The sequence below is a fragment of the Amphibalanus amphitrite genome, unplaced genomic scaffold, assembly GCF_019059575.1.
Source record: "Amphibalanus amphitrite isolate SeventyFive unplaced genomic scaffold, NRLGWU_Aamphi_draft 000579F_arrow, whole genome shotgun sequence".
Taxonomy (NCBI): Eukaryota; Metazoa; Arthropoda; class Thecostraca; order Balanomorpha; family Balanidae; genus Amphibalanus; species Amphibalanus amphitrite.
Genome location: NW_024882073.1, coordinates 63,034 through 81,174, shown reverse-complemented (window position 1 = coordinate 81,174; position 18,141 = coordinate 63,034). Strand labels below are relative to the sequence as shown.

Sequence of the window (18,141 nt, the reverse complement as noted above, 5' to 3'; positions counted from 1 at the left end):
TGACTGCGGTAATTCTGCAGTCCCTCTCCTTATAGCCCGGGTGCATTGTCAGCGCACTACCGCTCGGCCGTCTATAAGTGACCTGTCGCGGTGCAGCGGGCCGTCGCCACATCGCCCGCGGCACTGCAGAGCCTGTGTAATGTGTATGATAGCCTACACACGCTATTCGGCGACGCAATCATCCCCGAGAGAGGTCCGCCGGACTCTGAAGCTACCTCAGCGACGACGTTGGACGTCACTTGGCGCGGGTTAAGTCACGTGAGAACTACTCCGCACCACCCTTCCCGATCAAATCACGACATAACTACTCCCGACGTAACGTACGCATCAAGACATAATTGTGTAAATGAACTCAATCATAGTAGATTTCAGCGCAATCCCGACCAGTGCACGCTGGGCCGGCGGGCCGGAAAAGCGCTAAAAATACCCCCAAGAGTGACTTTTCACAATATGAACAAAATATGTATCATTCAATCCCAAATTGATCAAAGCATACGATTCTGATGCCATTTTTGCCCTAAGGTCGAAATTGAGGTGGTCAGTTGTCACCAAACACAACACTATTTAGACTCGCTAGTGGCCACCACATTTGCCGATTTTAATGCCAATCTTTAGCTGATATTTATTAGTTGACCAGTTGTCGTTTTGAACGCAATTTTCTGTCAGACTAGTTCAGGGCACTGTTGTTCACTGTACCAACAACATTCTTACATATTGCATCGCTTTTCTGCAAGATAAGCTAGCTTTTTGCAAGCACCTGCAAGACCTAAATAAAAATCATATCTAAATTTTTAAATAGACTTTTATAAAAACGTTATTTCGAGCGGCTAAAAATGAACATCTTATACTAGCCTCTGATTACTGATCTTTCGTTCCATATAGGTGCTTTGCTGCTTTTCCCTGCTACTTTTCGAGATATGCGCCAGTAAACCACATGATGTAGGGGCAATTGTCACCTCGCCGCTCTACTGACGGCCCGGCGCTCTTTAAAGCGCTGAAATTTATGAAAAACGAATGCTTATCATCTGAATAAAATATATGTCCCTGAGCTCAGAATTGATCAACGCACACAATGCTGTCAAAATTTTTGGGCCAAAGCCAATAATTAAGTCATTATGAACCCCCAAACACAAGTCAGTGATAATCAATAACAGCTTGCTCTTTAGTTAGACTTTTTGGGAAATGTTATTTCGAGCCGCTAAAGATGAGCATGTCATGTAAACAACTAGTCAATTGTCTGCCATGCCCTATTGACGATTATTGCCTATTACTGCTACTTTTCGAGATATCGTCTGCTAAGTCACCTGATATAGCTGCTATGCCACCCTACCGCTCGGGATCGCACGGCGCCTGCTGTGACCTGACCGGGCACAGGTACTTACTGGAAGGTAGCGCTCAGTTCATACTATGTTAAAGTGCCGTCCTGTAACAGATAAACATTATGTACATGTATAGTGATCTCACGGTGAGATAACTGTTTGTCCAAATATTTAACATCTTCATGTTCAAATATTTTAATGTTAAATATTTGGACAAAGTTATCTCACCGTGAGATCACTATACATGTACATACATGTTTATCTGTTACAGGACAGCACCTTAACTTAGCATGAACTGAGCGCTACCTTCCAGTAAGTACCTGACACCTGTATCGTTACGTAAGTTGGGAATGCTTTGCTGCCCGGTCAGGTCACAGCAGGCACCGTGCGATCCCGAGCGGTAGGGTGGCATAGCAGTTATATCAGGTGACTTAGCAGACGATGTCTCGAAAAGTAGCAGTAATAGGCAATAATCGTCATTAGGGCATGGCAGACAATTGACTAGTTGTTTACATGACATGCTCATCTTTAGCGGCTCGAAATAACATTTCCCAAAAAGTCTAACTAAAGAGCAAGCTGTTATTGATTATCACTGACTTGTGTTTGGGGGTTCATAATGACTTAATTATTGACTTTGGCCCAAAAATTTTGACAGCATTGTGTGCGTTGATCAATTCTGAGCTCAGGGACATATATTTTATTCAGATGATAAGCATTCGTTTTTCATAAATTTCAGCGCTTTAAAGAGCGCCGGGCCGTCAGTAGAGCGGCGAGGTGACAATTGCCCCTACATCTTGTGGTTTACTGGCGCATACCTCGAAAAGTAGCAGGGAAAAGCAGCAAAGCACCTATATGGAACGAAAGATCAGTAATCAGAGGCTAATATAAGATGTTCATTTTTAGCCGCTCGAAATAACGTTTTTATAAAAGTCTATTTAAAAATTTAGATATGATTTTTATTTAGGTCTTGCAGCTGCTTGCAAAAAGCTAGCTTATCTTGCAGAAAAGCGATGCAATATGTAAGAATGTTGTTGGTACAGTGAACAACAGTGCCCTGAACTAGTCTGACAGAAAATTGCGTTCAAAACGACAACTGGTCAACTAATAAATATCAACTAAAGATTGGCATTAAAAACGGCAAATGTGGTGGCCACTAGCGAGTCTAAATAGTGTTGTGTTTGGTGACAACTGACCACCTCAATTTCGACCTTAGGGCAAAAATGGCATCAGAATCGTATGCTTTGATCAATTTGGGATTGAATGATACATATTTTGTTCATATTGTGGAAAGTCACTCTTGGGGGTATTTCTAGCGCTTTTCCGGCCCGCCGGCCCAGCGTGCAGTGTGTAAATATTGACATGCAAAAGTTGGACCTACTGAATAGCCGGTTTCCCGCACGTATTCCAATTCATATCTTGTCGATTTTGTCCTGCCACGTGTAAAACTGCATCGAAATCCATTTTATCAACAGACTGCCATTTATTAGACAACGTTCTCGACTCGAAATACACGCGTCCTTGTAATCAAGCATACACCATACAATGCCGATCACACCACGGATTGTTTCCACGACGCGGCGTCACGGCGCCGGAAGACCCGGCGGGTGGCACCTCGCAGTTCCGACCGGCGAGTCATCCCCTGTAACACACGAACACAGCGCTTATAGGACGCGTCCCATGTACGGGCCAGTTGCGGGGCATCGGGCACGCTCAGCCAAGTCGAATGTGTTGCACCACACGGTGATTCAGAGGTGAGAGTATCATCAGAGGAGACTGAACTAAGACGGCTGGTGATATGAGGGCATCAGCTTGAAGTACTGAGACATTCTGGTGTAAAAAACTACCAGTCTGCTGCCAGGCATGCATAAATATAATTGCCAACAAGGAAAATGCATGAACGTAATAATAACATTCATAAAAGGCCGACTATATTACTTAATAATGAATACTATAACGAATTATAGCATTTACTTTAACCGACTAGTGTAACTCACCGTGGCTCATCAGTTATCACAGACACAGCGAAGAAGTTCCAAGAAGTTCTCAGCTCAGATGCAACAGCTGCCAAAGAGAGGGGGTCGGCGTAAAGCAACAGAAGCGCAGGCGGGAGAGAAGCGCCAGCAGCTAAGTGCTCAGATGGATGAGTCATCAATTATGATCAGAGAATGTGAAAGAACCATCATTGCTGTCGAACAGAACAAACACTTAATTGCATTGGTCAAATAAGAGGCGAGTCACGCTAACATCATGTTACACAGCCGAGGTGTTTTGGGTTTACCTGGGTATTTTGGAACCGGACATCACTTTCTTGGTTCTTCAAACACGACCTATCGGGAATTCGCCTGAGCAAAAAGAAACCCTGGTTAAAACAAAACCATGGCAGCTATGCGACGATTGAAAGCAAACGACACGATCAGTGGTAGTGACAATTAGTGAGCTCTCATGGAAAATCGAGGCACAAGAATGCATCATTTGATATGGTAACAATTCAGCAATAGGGGACAGACATTATCGACACTCACCAATAGTCAAACGATGAACGAATGCGCGTAGAGCTATGAAGGCTGTGCAGACTAGGGTTTGAGACCTGGAAGAAAGCGAGAACAACTGGGTTAAACGTGGAAAAAGGGAAACAAAATTAGGTCACCACTAAAATAGCTCAGAAAAGTAAATTCCACATTTAAATTCGGTCAGCGGATCAAATATCATCATTGAAAAACAGCAAACACTCCAACCCCATAGATTACTTCCTTACCTAGGAATTCAGTCATGTGGAATTTCATTCCGGAGGCTAGGGCACAGAAGCTGGGATGTGGCCATACTCCGCCAGACACCAACAACTGTAGACAAAAACGAGTCGCGGTCAGCCACTGGAACCTGTGACAGACGACCGCAGGCGGCAGACAAATTGACATCAGATGGCCTATCATAGCTCAGCACCGGCTACTCAGAACAGGTCTGTGAGAGATAAATCATCAGTGAGAAAGGATAAATATCGCTGAGGGCGCACCAAAGTAGCGTACAAGCAAAGCAAAGGAGACACACAAAGACAATGACACTCCTACTGGAGCTAGATGAAAAACAGATACTGCAGTAATCGCATCCCATCTTCCTTGCATTTACCTTTCATTCGAAGAACGCGTGCCGTTTAAAGTTCCCCAGAAGCCTTTAGATGCGTGGTTTTTGGTCAGGGACCCTCTGCGGTTACTGAAAACAAAGAGACCAAGATATCAGCGCCTATTACACGCACAGGAGGCAAAATGGAGGAGACTGAATGTATCAGACGTGCCGGGCCCTCAGAGGCCCCGAGGGACCTCGGGTGGAAACCGCGAGTGTTTCTGAGCTGAAATCTCATCATTGTAGTGCAGTAAAGGACGAAGAAGTGACACGATCAACTTACCATGCACTTGTTAGCACGGACGAGGGCAGCAACGCTGGTTTCCTGATCCTGTGAAAGTGCAAATCACTGATCAGAACCTGACATGCACATGTGAACAAATCGCGACGTGCCTCTGCGCCACATAGGGCGTTGGAAATGCCCCTTTTACACTTATTCCAATGATACCAGAGTATTTTCCCCTTTAACAGTCACTCTCATGCTGAGGGTCATAACCCACAAGACACACTAAGCTTTCCGGGTCTATGACGTTAAATGAAGTTGGTTTGTGGCCCGCATGGTCTTTCTCGACTGTCCTGGTGGCGGTGCCACTACAGCGAGACACTGGAGAATGCGTACCGACTGCCCACGCCGGGTCGGGGACCGGCCCCGGCCCGGGGACAGAGTTGCTGTTCGATGCTGTGGCGGGGAACATACTGCATTGGATAGACAGCTCCTGGGCCACGGCGCGGACCGGCGAAGGACAGTCCGCGCGCATCGGTCTTTGTTTTTAAAATGTATTCTCAGAATGCGTAATTTCAAGAAAACATACCTCTTTCAGCCGAGTTTCCTTTCGTTTGTGGGCCGCAGTACACACTACCAAGCCGCTAGCACTGTGGACACAAAAAATTCACAATCAGACGCTAGACCTCTGCAGCATCGGCTGTAGGTCGCGGACACAACTTCAGATGGCCGTTCTAGACTCAGCACCGGTCACTCAGAACAGGTCTGTGAAATGAACAATCATCATTGAGAGTGAATTACTGTGTAAAAGAGGCTGCTCTAACGTATCACTACGCAAACTCGAAAGATCGACATCTTACCTATTTAAACTAAGGCCAGCTATTCAGACAGTTTGACAGTTTCCCATCGAGGGAAGGAATATGCTTACCTTTTCAGAGAACTTTTTGTGCTGTAGCACCATAGGTGCTGCACCCCCAAAACCTAGAGCAACTTCGCGGGTTCTTTCCACCACTATTTGCTGCTTCTGCAAACAATAAAGCAACTGATCAGCCACTGAGGTCGACACAGGAGGCACAATTGCTAAAACGCCGATATTATCAGACGTGCCGGGCCCTCAGAAGTCCCGGGGGACCTCGGGTGGAAACCGCGAATGTTTCTGAGCTGAAATCTCATCATTGTAGTGCAGTTAGACGCGGACACCCATGAACAGGCATGATGAACTCACTGTGTTTGATGATGGTGGCAGTGCCGACGAAGGCCGCGAGGAGTCGAATGGACGACGCCGGGACCTGTGGGCATAAGCATGAGCAAAGGACTTTTTAGAACAAAATAAATATCAGGTGATTGACAGGATTTATCCCAATCTATGTGAACACAAAATGCAGAGCAGAAAAATTTCCCAAGCAATTCGCTTGTCAGTACGAAAGTGAAATGAAACGTATTCAGGGATTCTAACTTCCAAACGAGGTTTGCTTTTCCTTCTGCATGCTGAGTGAGCCCCCGTTCTGATTATGTGATTCCACTACCACTAAACGATCTCGGTCACTGCGGTAGAATTTCTCTCGAGATTTATTGTATGGGTCCACAAGTCCCACTCGCGTCTGTGGCAGACCGGCGGGGAGGTTAGGGCACCACGGTCACTGTTCCAGCGCACCTGGCCAGGCGGGCCACAGTACAGCCCGGCTGTGGTTTGGCAACTGGTGAAAACAAAAACAGCGTATGGAATATCAGAAAACTTACACGACGAGCTCCAACGACGAAGAAGGCAGCTATGGAATAATGCAAACGACCAGAGCCGCATTTATGTTGATTGTTGGAAGCAACCTGTGAACGGGCATTTTAATCGTCACGAGATGACACAGACCCGTCAAACAAGGGATTAGACGTATAAAATCAGGTCAAATTAAAGAATCTCCACAGAACTGTCGGTAAATGGATCCGTGTTTTTATCATCACATGAAAATGTAAGTCATTCTTCAGTAAGAAAACACCTACGTACCATTTCCAGAGTCGCAGAGCAGGGGGTCTGCAACTTCTTCAGGCGGAACCTTCAGTATCGTTGGCAAGCAATCCATAGCGCAGTTGCGACCGTAGTGAAGACACCTGTCAAGACAGCAACAACCCATTCAGCGGGTGCACCTGCGACGGACCCCCTCCCTCCCTCGGATCGAAATAGTGTAGGCCGGTCAGTTAAGATCAAAGCTTCTCGAGTGCTCATTGACGGGCGGCCGGCCAGGAGTTGCCGGTGGCAGCTCGAACCGGCCGGCCGACACCGCCTCAAACTCGGCCTTTGTCGTCATCCCGGCACGTGACAAACCACAGACTGACACTCCGAGGATGTAGATATACGGGACGACAGTTGGGTACAACAAGTGACGCACGATGCTAGTCACATAGGAACACTGCAAACAAAGTATGATCGTACTTAGTCCGTTGATCAATGGGGACGAATGCACCCACGATCGGGGCGATAAAATAAACGAAATGAACCACAGCTGACAGCATGCTTATTTACCTGTTAGAAGACGGGAGGGCCTGGCTTGCATTATCATATCGCGGGTTCAATGAGCTGAAAAATAAAACAAGCCATCAGTCGAAGAATATTAACCGGACGCAAGAGACTGATGCGCTTAATGTTCAGATAAAAAGCAGCCATGGAAATTGTTTCAAGATTGATCAAACGGTAATTCCGTATTTCATCATTAATTGTAACAATTCTCGTAAGCGGCACTGCTCTTCCCACGCAATTGACAAAGCAAATACATACCTGGTTACTGCAGGTTGAAGTACTGCATGATGGTCTAGAGAAAACGACATATTCTCAGACTGTCTCCGCAACTTGTGTTTTGACACATATTACTGCAACAAAAGAAAAAAGATTATCAATAACAGCCGAGTTACCAGGCACACGTAACTGGGCCTCTACACGTCGACTGTAGCGAACAGCGCCTGTCCACCGGGTCTGAGGTGAACTGCCCCGGCGGCGACACAGTCCGCACGTCTCTCTCCCAAGGTATTCATCCACCCGGCCACAGACACAGCCGGGCGGGGAAATGGCCTTGGTCGTACACAGCGACACGTGATCAAATGACGGTGCTAATTTTACCAGCAGTTAACACCATCAATGTGGTGAGAATCTGACCTAACAACGAAAAAAAACGCATGCAAAAGAATTCGCAGATGTCGCTTTCAATTTCATGACAGATTGTGCCTAGCACATTACACCTACAGCTGAGACACACTTACCAGGCATTTATGATCCAGTCTTCCATCAAAACGGGTAGGCGAACATTTGCCGTAACAACAACCTGAAACGAAAAAAAACTTCAAATATCTTGCTACTGTTGCGATCACTAGGGATCATCTGGATGCACATGACACGTGGCAGGTCGCTTCGATGCACCACGCACATTGCACGTTCAATTAGACTAGTGTCCGGAAGTCTTAGTTCTGGCGGTCCGACGCAGCAGGGACCCCAGAGTGGAACAGTCCGGAATATGGTGCTGTTCCAGAGCGTTGGCCCCGGCCGGCCACAGAGCCGCCGGACGGGAATTTGACAGACTCTGGAAGGCCCACAAGATGGCGCGCCGCACAGGTACCGGCAAATACTGTAAGTGTAAGTCTGTGTATTACAGACCCATAATACACAGACATGTGTATTACAATAAATGTATTACTGTAAGTGTCCTAAACACAAGACTATTCCCCTTTTCAACTAAAACAGCATCCTCACTCATCATCAGCACTACAATGACGCCTCAACTCACCTAGTCTACGGGCCAATCGTTTCGCCTCTGCCAGCTGCGCAAGCGCGGTGCCACAGTCCGCTCTGCATATCCACCTGTGACACGACAAACGAAAGTCTGTGAGATGGGGAAGTTCGCGTCGGTCGCGCGGGGTAAATTGCCGAGTATATCAGACGTGCCGGGCCCTCAGAGGCCCCGGGGGACCTCGGGTGGAAACCGCGAATGTTTCTGAGCTGAAATCTCATTGTAATGGACGGCGGAACATATAAAACAGTTGCAAAGAGTAAAAACAATATACAAAGTAGTCACCTGCGTGGGGACACTGTTTCAGATTCCGCCAGAGCCGATGTCGGACACGCTGAAAAGGTGCAGAGAAAACGTTATTAAAATAATTACAGATGAAACACTCAAAAGTTCATGAGCTCAAAAATTCAGAATTGTTTATGGTGTTTTCAGGTGAATTCAAAGAGATTCCCACAAAATTTTCATCACAATGCTGATGAAAGTCAAAGCAATACCGTATAATACTGACCTTAAGTCTGCTGTAAGCGTCCCAGCGACTTGTGAGGATGTCATTCTCGAATCTACTTCATACTTCTGAGGGACCTAGAAAAGGGCGCGAATAATCTTAAACCACACGTAAAAATCGAGCACAATTATAATAAAACAAACAATGGTCAGATAAAAAGCAGCCATGGAAATGGTTTCATTACTGTTCAAACGGTAATTCCGTATTTCATCATCAAGGCCAGAAACAGAGCGAAGTCAGGATATTAAACTCACCATCTAATGTGCACTGTGACGAGTTTCCATAGACTCGCTTCACCGAATCGGCTTCTGCAAAGAATGTTTTACGTCATGGATGAAAAAGATACGAGTTAGCTTTTAGAATAAGTCCCAAGGATTCAGAGTTGTGGATGAAATAGTCATGCAACCAGTCATACGTAGCAAATACAATAAACATCATTTCAAAAAGGAGTCGACACCGAAAATAGATGAAGCGTGCGAGGACTTTTAGCAGAAGCTTCGATATCTACACGTTCTACGCACCTTGTGCAGACAGAAGAACGCACATTGGCACTAGAACCTGCGAAAACAATTAAAATTATGTTAGACGGGAAAACGATCACGAAATATAAGCACACATACCATTACAGAAACGGCGCGGGAGCAAATAAAATACACAACACTTGCAGCAAAAACATAAACAAAGATTAACTGCATGTTGACATAATTTGGCGCGACAATGCGCTGTAAAATTGATGGTTTGTGGCCCGCATGGTCTTTCTCGACTGTCCTGGTGGCGGCGCCACTACAGCGAGACACTGGAGAATGCGTACCGACTGCCCACGCCGGGTCGGGGACCGGCCCCGGCCCGGGGACAGAGTTGCTGTTCGATGCTGTGGCGGGGAACATACTGCATTGGATAGACAGCTCCGGGGCCACGGCGCGGACCGGCGAAGGACAGTCCGCGCGCATCGGTTGGTCTTACTCAAAAACAAAAACGAAACCCCAAGCAGAGATGCAAACTTACCATTCCGCTCACGTTGGGGCATGAATCGTGATCTAGCAGACTTGCAGACACCTACAATGAAAGAAAAATTACCGTTAGCGGAACACCTAAGCAACCAGTTATTTAAGTTAGGTCAACATTATCAGATTAACAAACCATTCAGTCATATTAGCTCAGACTGGGGCGGTATACGAATTCATCACGTCAGAAAAGTGACATATTGAGAACAAATAAACATGAACTCATACAGGGGACCAAACACTTACCATTTACCAAGCAGATGAATCCTTCAATCTCGACGTTAGCCGATCCCAGGGCAGACTGGTAAATCTTCATCAGAAGCGCCAACGCTAAAACAGAAAACAAATTTGTCAATTTACGGTACTCACCACAGCCACCAACTAACCATCCTTCCACATTCCATCAGTTATAATTCAGCCTGCGCGGACCGGATCCCGCTGTGCCGACCAGTACTTTGGCGGCCGACCGAGCTGACCGATCGCCGCCAAGCAAGTGATCGGGGACTGGGTGCTGTTCCCGTCTTTAGCATGCTGGCCCGGTAACGGTTCGCCGAAACCAGCCGGCTTAATAAGGCGGGGTGCAACATATGAACAGATTCGGGAGCATTGCGCTCAGATTGATGATGATGATGATTTGGTGTTTTAGGGCGCACCAGCAACGAGGCTATATGGCGCCCATATCTAACCAATCTTCCTCAAAGTCGGGGGTTAAAAATCACCTGAAGCCCGGAGGCCGTGATGAACGAAAAGAGGCGAAAGGAATCGAGAAAAGGGGAGTCGTCGCGGAGAAGTGTTCTCAAAGAGAGCTGGGGGCCACGCAATCCAAAAAACCGCAATCGCTCAGCGTCCAGTCTCGGGCACTCGACCAAGACGTGTCGGACCGAAAGTCGGTCACCACATCTGGTACAAATAGGCCTGGAGCCAACGCCGATAAGGAACCCATGGGTGCCATAAGTGTGCCCGGTACGAAGCCGGCAGAGGACCACCTCCTCGCGTCGCGATCTGCGTGAGGCCGACAACCAGGTAGCTAAACCTGGCTTGATACGTAAAAGTTTGTTACCGTGGGATTGGCTCCAGGCCTCCTGCCACTTTCCGAGGAGGAAAGAGCCCACCGCCGGTACAAAGTCCCTGGCGGGTAGAGGGAATCGGCGGGAGCACGGATACTGCGCAGCATGGTTCGCAGCTCGGTCCGCCCGTTCGTTGCCGTGAATACCGACGTGGCTAGGGATCCAGCAAAAAGACACCGACGTACCCTCTCGGTCGAGGGCTGTCACACGAAGAAGAATCTCCTGTGCGAGGGGGTCAGAAGGATAGAATTGTGACAAGGACTGGAGACCACTCAATGAGTCAGAAAGAATAACATATGACCGAGCGGGATTAATCTCGATAAAACACAGGAATTTGAGGATAGCGACCAATTCGCAGGAAAAAACGGATGCATGTTTAGGTAAGGTAAAACACCGCACAGCGTCGCCGCAGACGAAAGCACACCCGGCACCGTCATCAGTCTTTGAGCCGTCAGTATAACAGGCTATGTAGTCAGAGTACCTTGAAATATGTTCCAGCGCACGAGCCTTTAAAACAGCTGGAGGGATGTCGCCTTTTCTCACATCGGTGAGGGAAAGGTCCACCTTTGGCGGGACTTGTCTCCACGGTGGGACAGATGGCCACTCCTTACGCATGACCCCCCGAAGTTTAATTTGAGCTTCCGAGAGCAGCGATTGCATACGAGAGCAGAAAGGGGGGTAGCGGACAGTACGTGCACCTTCTCCGGTTCTGAAAAGCGCCAGGTTGGCACGTGAGAAAACAAGTTCGCAACTACCGCGCTAGCAATATGCAATTATGAAATTAGAATCGCGTTTAGGAGTGCATTACAATGATTAACAAGTATCGATCTAATATTACAAAAGCGCATAACCATAATTCAAATTTAAATTTGACGAGCAATTCATTACTTACCACATAGCAGGCGATGAAGCAAAGTAGAGCTTGGGGACGCCGCGGATACCCTGCAGAAGGGACAGAAGCCGTCAATGAAAGGAAATCCTTCATTACCTATCAGTCATGTTGGTGTATCTGTCAGACGCGCCAAGCCTTCACAGACGGATCTCGGGTGGAAACCGCGAATGGTAAGCAAGGGAGTATCATCACTGAATACGCAGCTATGACAAAACATCCTCACACAGTTGCTGTGAAAGGCGCTTACCTTGTATGTAGCAAAGCTCCACTCGAGACCACCGGGCGAAGGGGGTTGTCGCCATACTCGCTGAAAGGGCGACAAGATGATTAGAACAAGCCTGGGAAATACCCGCGAGGTATATTTGAATTAACGTCAGACAAGAGTGTGTCAGAAAATAATGCAAGTCAGCAAGGTACCACCTCAGAATGCTAAAATCATCACTTTAATTCGTCAAGTATCAAACATGAGGTGCTTAATCCAACTCTAGCTTACCTATAGATGTCATTTACAGCGCTCTTAGCCCGCAGAACGTCTCTGAAAAAGAAAGCAGCACGGTCATGCACCAGCCGTAGCGCGAATCATATAACTGGAATATATAAATATGATCAGCAATTGTGGATGCTGTCGTCATTCGACCGTCAAGAGTAGCAAATACAAGCAACATCATTTTGAACACACAGAGCAACACTGGGGAAAGGCCCCAACAAACGTTGTACAAACCTTTTTCGATAACGCTGCTCCACGGAATCAGGAACCGCACACTTGCCAGCTATTCAGATGCGTTGTGACCCTGCAAATAATCAAATCTTATAAGCTATACCAACACATTCCTGTGATACACGCTATCTGATATTAGTTCAGATAAAAAGCAGCCATGGAAATTGTTTCACTTGGGTTCAAACGGTAATTCCGTATTTCATCATTTACGAAGCATATGTTTAGCACCATCATGCCACGTAAGCTTACCTTTGCCGTTCGCAAATAGACGACGCTTGCTAACACCACAGCAGGATAACCTGAAATGAATTGATCGAATGAGAAAACAAATAACACATGTTGAAAATGATCATCTTTTGAAACATCAGGATAAATAACCACTCAATCAGATCGACTCAGACTGGGGCGGTAAAATATATCATCACAAAACTACATCATAAACACAAACATATTTTAATACTCACCTTTGCAGGTTCAGGTGACTGGCTCGTATCAGTCATCGGGTGACGAGAGTTGCACCGATGGAAGAAGTGTACTTTCAGCGTCCTGAAAGATAACAAACATGGAATGAAGACCGGGCACAAGCGAGATAATTCTCTCATGAAACCGACTCCTCAGATGGCCGTTCTAGGCTCAGCATAGCTAACTCAGAACAGGTCTGTGAAATGAACAATCATCACTTTAATTGGGCATTGATCAGTGATGTATCACAGATAAACGTACCTGGGACTGGAAATTTGGTTGAACACGGCTTAGGAGTGACAACAGGTAGAGACAACGCCGTCCACGGATGTGCCATGATCTGCAACAAAAATGTCAACAGTGAGCCTTGTGAAAAACTAACTATGCATTAGCCACTAATTGGTGAACACATTTAAATCAATCAACGTAGCAACAGACTTCAGCGCCACATCAATATGAGAAGAAAAGCTAGAAGACACTAAGTGAAAAGGAAACATTTCTCAAGTTTGTGGCCCGCATGGTCTTTCTCGACTGTCCTGGTGGCGGCACCACTACAGCGAGACACTGGAGAATGCGTACCGACTGCCCACGCCGGGTCGGGGACCGGCCCCGGCCCGGGGACAGAGTTGCTGTTCGATGCTGTGGCGGGGAACATACTGCATTGGATAGACAGCTCCGGGGCCACGGCGCGGACCGGCGAAGGACAGTCCGCGCGCATCGGTAATAACAAAATAAAGGCAAATAGGATAAGCATATCAACAGATCTCACCTCGAGCAGTCAAAGCTGGTGCAAAGCAGCAGTCAACACACAAGACCTGCAAATAAAATACAAACATTAGGATGCGACAACTTCCAAAATACGGAACTGGCCATGAAACAATAAATCAGTCTGTATTTTTGTCTTCTTTAGATTCAGACATCGACAGGAAGTCATCACATTTAAGTCAATTGTAAGCACTTTTGCCTTGAGCACTTATGCTTGGTCTCAGCTAGCCCTTACCTGACTGAACGCGATCCTTGCATATTCACGAAGTCTTGCTGTCAGGAATCTGACCTGTGAAAAGGGGATATGATCATTAAATTAATATACTCGGGAAAGACTAAAAATAAGAATTGGAGACTCAAATCAGCAAGTGGTTCTGATCAAAGCATATTCAGATACTATCTAGTAACAACATCACGCAATTGGATTCTTTGCATAAACTTGATCAACCAGCATCGCTTACCTTGGCAGGCAGCCAGATCCACATGACCCATGTAGTTCAACCAGTCTGTCAATCATTGACAAGACCAGCTCCTTAGAGATCTGAAAGGTTCACAGCACAGTGAATTACCAGAAAATAGCAAGACATCTTTAAAATATGATCAGGGAATCAGAAGAGGTTAAGCAGCAACACGACTACAATGTAGTTCAGAAAGACCAATCTACTCATCACAAGAAGTGTGACATCCAGTATAAATACCATTGCAACAGGACTTACCTATATCCCATGATATCACATTGTCATCATGGTGCGCTCCAGTATACCTAGGGAAAAGAGGATGGTTATGGCATTAAATATTTTTCTTGCTCAGTTTTGATCTTTCACACATATCAGCTGTGTTATGGTGTTTTCACGCATGATCAAAGAGATTCCCACAAATTTTCATCAGAAGAAATGAAGGAAAAGTGAAAGGTAGCACTTGAAAGCTAGACAAATACTTACCTTCAAATATTCCTCTCAGGTTGCCCATAGTTCAGTTCTAGCTGTTTTGATTAGGTAGGTAAGTTCTGTGAAAAATAGGCATAAGGCTAAGTTTACGAAATAAAATTCAACCAAAGCATACATGATAGGTACATCAGTTCTACTATCAAATTCAACAGTGACAACAAAAGCTGCCTATGCAAAATGAGATCATCCTGTAAAAAGCAAATTCAAATGGATATAAGATGTCATAATTACCTTCAGCTCTTTATCCACTGTAATCTGATTCTTGATGAATATCCTCTTGCATTCCTGTGGACAAGTCACACACCATGTCAGTTATGCTATCTCCCACAGTGCATTACTAGCACAAATCGGCAGTATCAGCAAATGCTATCAAGCCTTTTCAGCAAGGTGTTCAGAAGAGGTGTCAGAAATCCCATCATTTACAGTGATCAGCAAGGACATCTTTGTACCACAACACAATTACTGACCTCTGTTATAGGGCCAGGAGACTTGTTTCTCACAGAAGCCAGCATCACAGACATCAGTGGCATCCAGTAACTGAAAAGATAAATACAAATGAAGACCATGGCAGACATGGAAAGTGTACATTTCAGGTGAAAATATCAGTAAGTGCTCCCTAGCAATTTCAGCATACACTTCAGAAGAGGTGTCAGAAATCAGCATCATATCAGATAAGTCCAACAGAAGATGTCACTGTGTACCTAATCACAAAAATACACTCGTCAGAATGTAACTACTACTTACATTTCAATCATGACAGCAGCTCTTGTCTTGAGCAGTCCAGCAAGATAAACTGAAAAAGAAGAGTACATATTAGAAGATACCCACCACACCAAAACCTTTGATGTGAATAACACTGTTCAGCTAAGGTGTTCGTCAAAAAGATTCAGAAACTCTAATCAGACATCATGTCATGGGGAAAAACACATCATTGCAACACAAATCTAGACATACCTTTGAAATGTGATGTATTGCCAAGCCGAGAGTTTATCGCGCAATTTCCTGCAAAAGAGAAATGCAGTTGTCAGACACCCGTTTAAAGTATCTTAAAGTTTGAGTAACAAAAAAGGCGATTCCACGATCAATCTTGTGTGCGGAAATGTTATCTCCGCAAAACAAGTCTAACACCAGCCTGGTTTCGATTGTAATTATTCACCAGGAAATCTTCGGAAACATCGACTGCGCACACCTTCGACCCCAAATACTTATCCATTTCAACACCATTGGAGACCACGTGCCTCTCATCTTACCTCCCCCTCACCGAATACATAACCCTCCCCAGAGGATCGCCCCCGTGCCACTCGGCCCAGACGCTCACATAGGGGGTTAACGACCTCCGCGCAGCTGGGCATCTGTCCTTTCCGTTATACGGATGTGACCTAACACTGCCGACACTTGGCTAGAAAGCGCTGCACAGCAGACTGCCTCCTTAGCGATTTAACCAATGTGGTAAATCCCCAACCAAGCCGGCGATCCGAAGCCGATATGCCGACACGGATCGATGTGAGCCAGACATATCGGCAGCCGGTCGTTGGGAGTGCCGCGGTCCTAGGGCTGCGTCGCCCGGGGGGGGGGGGGGATGACGGCCATGGGAGAGGTCATCCGGTTTCCATGCTTCAGTAATTGCATGTTACTCGGATGTGTGAAAATGAGGTGCCAGGGAGTTAGTGGGAGAGTAACCAATGCGGTTGTACGGACAAAAATTACGTACAAAATATCGAACATAAAGGGTCGGCAAACTGACATACGCGATCGTGTGTCAAAACCACGGTTTGCATACGTGAAAAATGAGCTTTATACTGCGGCCGCGGTTGCGGAGCATCATAATGATTTTATTCTACGACAGAATAAAATCATTATGCAACATACGGGAGGCAACACCTCCCGTATATCACTGCAGCATTTACCACACTGCAATATTTCCTTATGTTAAAAGCTACCTTCACATGAGATTGAATTTGTCCACGTCATGGTTCGCTCAGTCCGCACCAAGAAAAATGTTGTCGATGATTTACGTAGCGATTGTTGAGGCGAACGGAAAATCGCGACAGTATTTACAGAGAACAAATGCGACGAAAGAAAGGCAAAGCGAACAAGTTTAGAAACACGGTGACGTTTAGGGCGACCAGGGGATACCAGCTCCCTGTCCTTTCATCTCACATTTCAATTATTTTCATGTCCGACCTATCACTCATCCTTTACCCATATCTCACTTTCAATTCTGGCTAGAAACCACTCAGCACAGAAAGCAGTCCAACACAACTAGGAACAACCAATACTTGAACTACTGGAACAATACCATTGCAACCCATCAAACACAGCGGAAAGCCCAGAAATAGCTTTAGTAAAACGTTCCGGTAAAACTGAAGTCCTCATAAGCCATAACGACACAGCGCATTGCGTATAATATAATTACACCACACAAATATCCAATAACCAGCACGAACAACTTTCTCTGGCCACGTGGGCGCCATATCTGCCACACCACCCACCTGCTCGGACGCCACCGGAAGAAATGAGACCGACGCTGGCGTCTCGCCGCCGAGCCGCGCCCGACGCCGGCCGCTCATTGGTCGAGAGCCGACAGCGGATGTGACGTCATGTCACGTGGGCAGCGCCACGAACACCACCTGGTGACGGATGAGCGAACGCCAGCCGCGTGCAGCGCCGACAGGTGGCAGCACAAGCCAACCCTGCCGTCCACGTGAGGCATGACAGGGGTTCGGCGAATCCTCAAAGCTGATAAATCAGGATTTAGGTCATACCGGTTAGCGGTTAAAATATTCAGGGCGCTTTGAAACGTGGAAACTTTCAGGTACGAGCAAAAGAGAGGGTCAGCAGTTTCAGCAACCTTTGATATGAAAATAATAGTTTGATATGAAAATAATAATCATTCATATCTGTAATCTGATATCCCAGCCAACCAGCACACCCAAGGGGGTCCGATATGGGCAGCCCATGTGGGCTCCCCGTGTTTTTTTTTTTCATACGGCTCTAACCGGGTCCCATGTGGGACCTACCTATCCGAGCTGTCCCACATGGGACCCAGATGGAGCCGTGTGACGAAACCCACTGGGACTCACATGGACTGCCCATATCGAACCCATATGGGACCCACTTGGGTGTGCTGGCTGGGAGGGCATTGGGTCGCAAACGGAGCTTAAAGCTAGACGGATAAAACGGGATCATTCTGTGGGACGTGGAACTACTAGACCGAAAAGAAACACAAAAACACAAGAAAATATACCGAACAGAACAGTAAACACAAGTAGAGAAAATCACATGGAGCACACACTCGATATCATACAACAATGGATATCTCACCTGTTTCGGCGCCCTCTGTTGGCTCATT

At 46.4% G+C, this 18,141-nt stretch overlaps 1 protein-coding gene and 1 non-coding gene across 3 annotated transcripts; both read right to left on the bottom strand.

The window, feature by feature from the left end:
• Window positions 1-2,775: 2,775 nt before the first annotated feature.
• On the bottom strand, window positions 2,776-17,718 carry LOC122394216. Of its 2 annotated transcripts, XR_006258822.1 has the most exons (39): window positions 17,282-17,718; window positions 15,744-15,791; window positions 15,534-15,582; window positions 15,257-15,326; window positions 15,021-15,074; window positions 14,784-14,848; window positions 14,559-14,605; window positions 14,304-14,383; window positions 14,078-14,131; window positions 13,847-13,892; window positions 13,339-13,417; window positions 13,080-13,161; window positions 12,865-12,914; window positions 12,619-12,688; window positions 12,391-12,432; window positions 12,145-12,204; window positions 11,898-11,947; window positions 10,185-10,268; window positions 9,940-9,990; window positions 9,456-9,492; window positions 9,189-9,242; window positions 8,938-9,011; window positions 8,715-8,763; window positions 8,427-8,500; window positions 7,906-7,967; window positions 7,427-7,518; window positions 7,175-7,228; window positions 6,659-6,762; window positions 6,400-6,483; window positions 5,885-5,948; window positions 5,588-5,683; window positions 5,249-5,309; window positions 4,720-4,767; window positions 4,443-4,526; window positions 4,075-4,159; window positions 3,842-3,906; window positions 3,598-3,661; window positions 3,314-3,380; window positions 2,776-2,958 (listed from the first exon to the last, which is right to left on the bottom strand). XR_006258822.1 is itself a non-coding variant. In XM_043390951.1 (18 exons), the coding sequence occupies exon 18, from the start codon at window positions 11,663-11,665 to the stop codon at window positions 10,634-10,636; it is 1,032 nt and encodes a 343-aa protein (XP_043246886.1). In that variant the 5' UTR covers window positions 11,666-11,714; window positions 11,898-11,947; window positions 12,145-12,204; window positions 12,391-12,432; window positions 12,619-12,688; window positions 12,865-12,914; window positions 13,080-13,161; window positions 13,339-13,417; window positions 13,847-13,892; window positions 14,078-14,131; window positions 14,304-14,383; window positions 14,559-14,605; window positions 14,784-14,848; window positions 15,021-15,074; window positions 15,257-15,326; window positions 15,534-15,582; window positions 15,744-15,791; window positions 17,282-17,671; the 3' UTR covers window positions 10,319-10,633. The 2 variants fall into 2 exon arrangements, 1 of the variants encoding a protein (XP_043246886.1); XM_043390951.1 differs by lacking the exons at window positions 2,776-2,958; window positions 3,314-3,380; window positions 3,598-3,661; ... (17 more) ...; window positions 9,940-9,990; window positions 10,185-10,268 and adding an exon at window positions 10,319-11,714 and having other exon boundaries at window positions 17,282-17,671.
• LOC122394218 lies at window positions 10,056-10,128 on the bottom strand. The gene has a single exon (XR_006258823.1). It is a non-coding gene; the product is annotated as a small nucleolar RNA SNORD31 (small nucleolar RNA).
• Window positions 17,719-18,141: the final 423 nt, after the last annotated feature.

Excerpts from the sequence above, each read along its gene's own strand:
- LOC122394216 (XM_043390951.1), bottom strand. The coding sequence starts at position 11,665 with ATGCAATCGCTGCTCTCGGAAGCTCAAATTAAACTTCGGGGGGTCATG.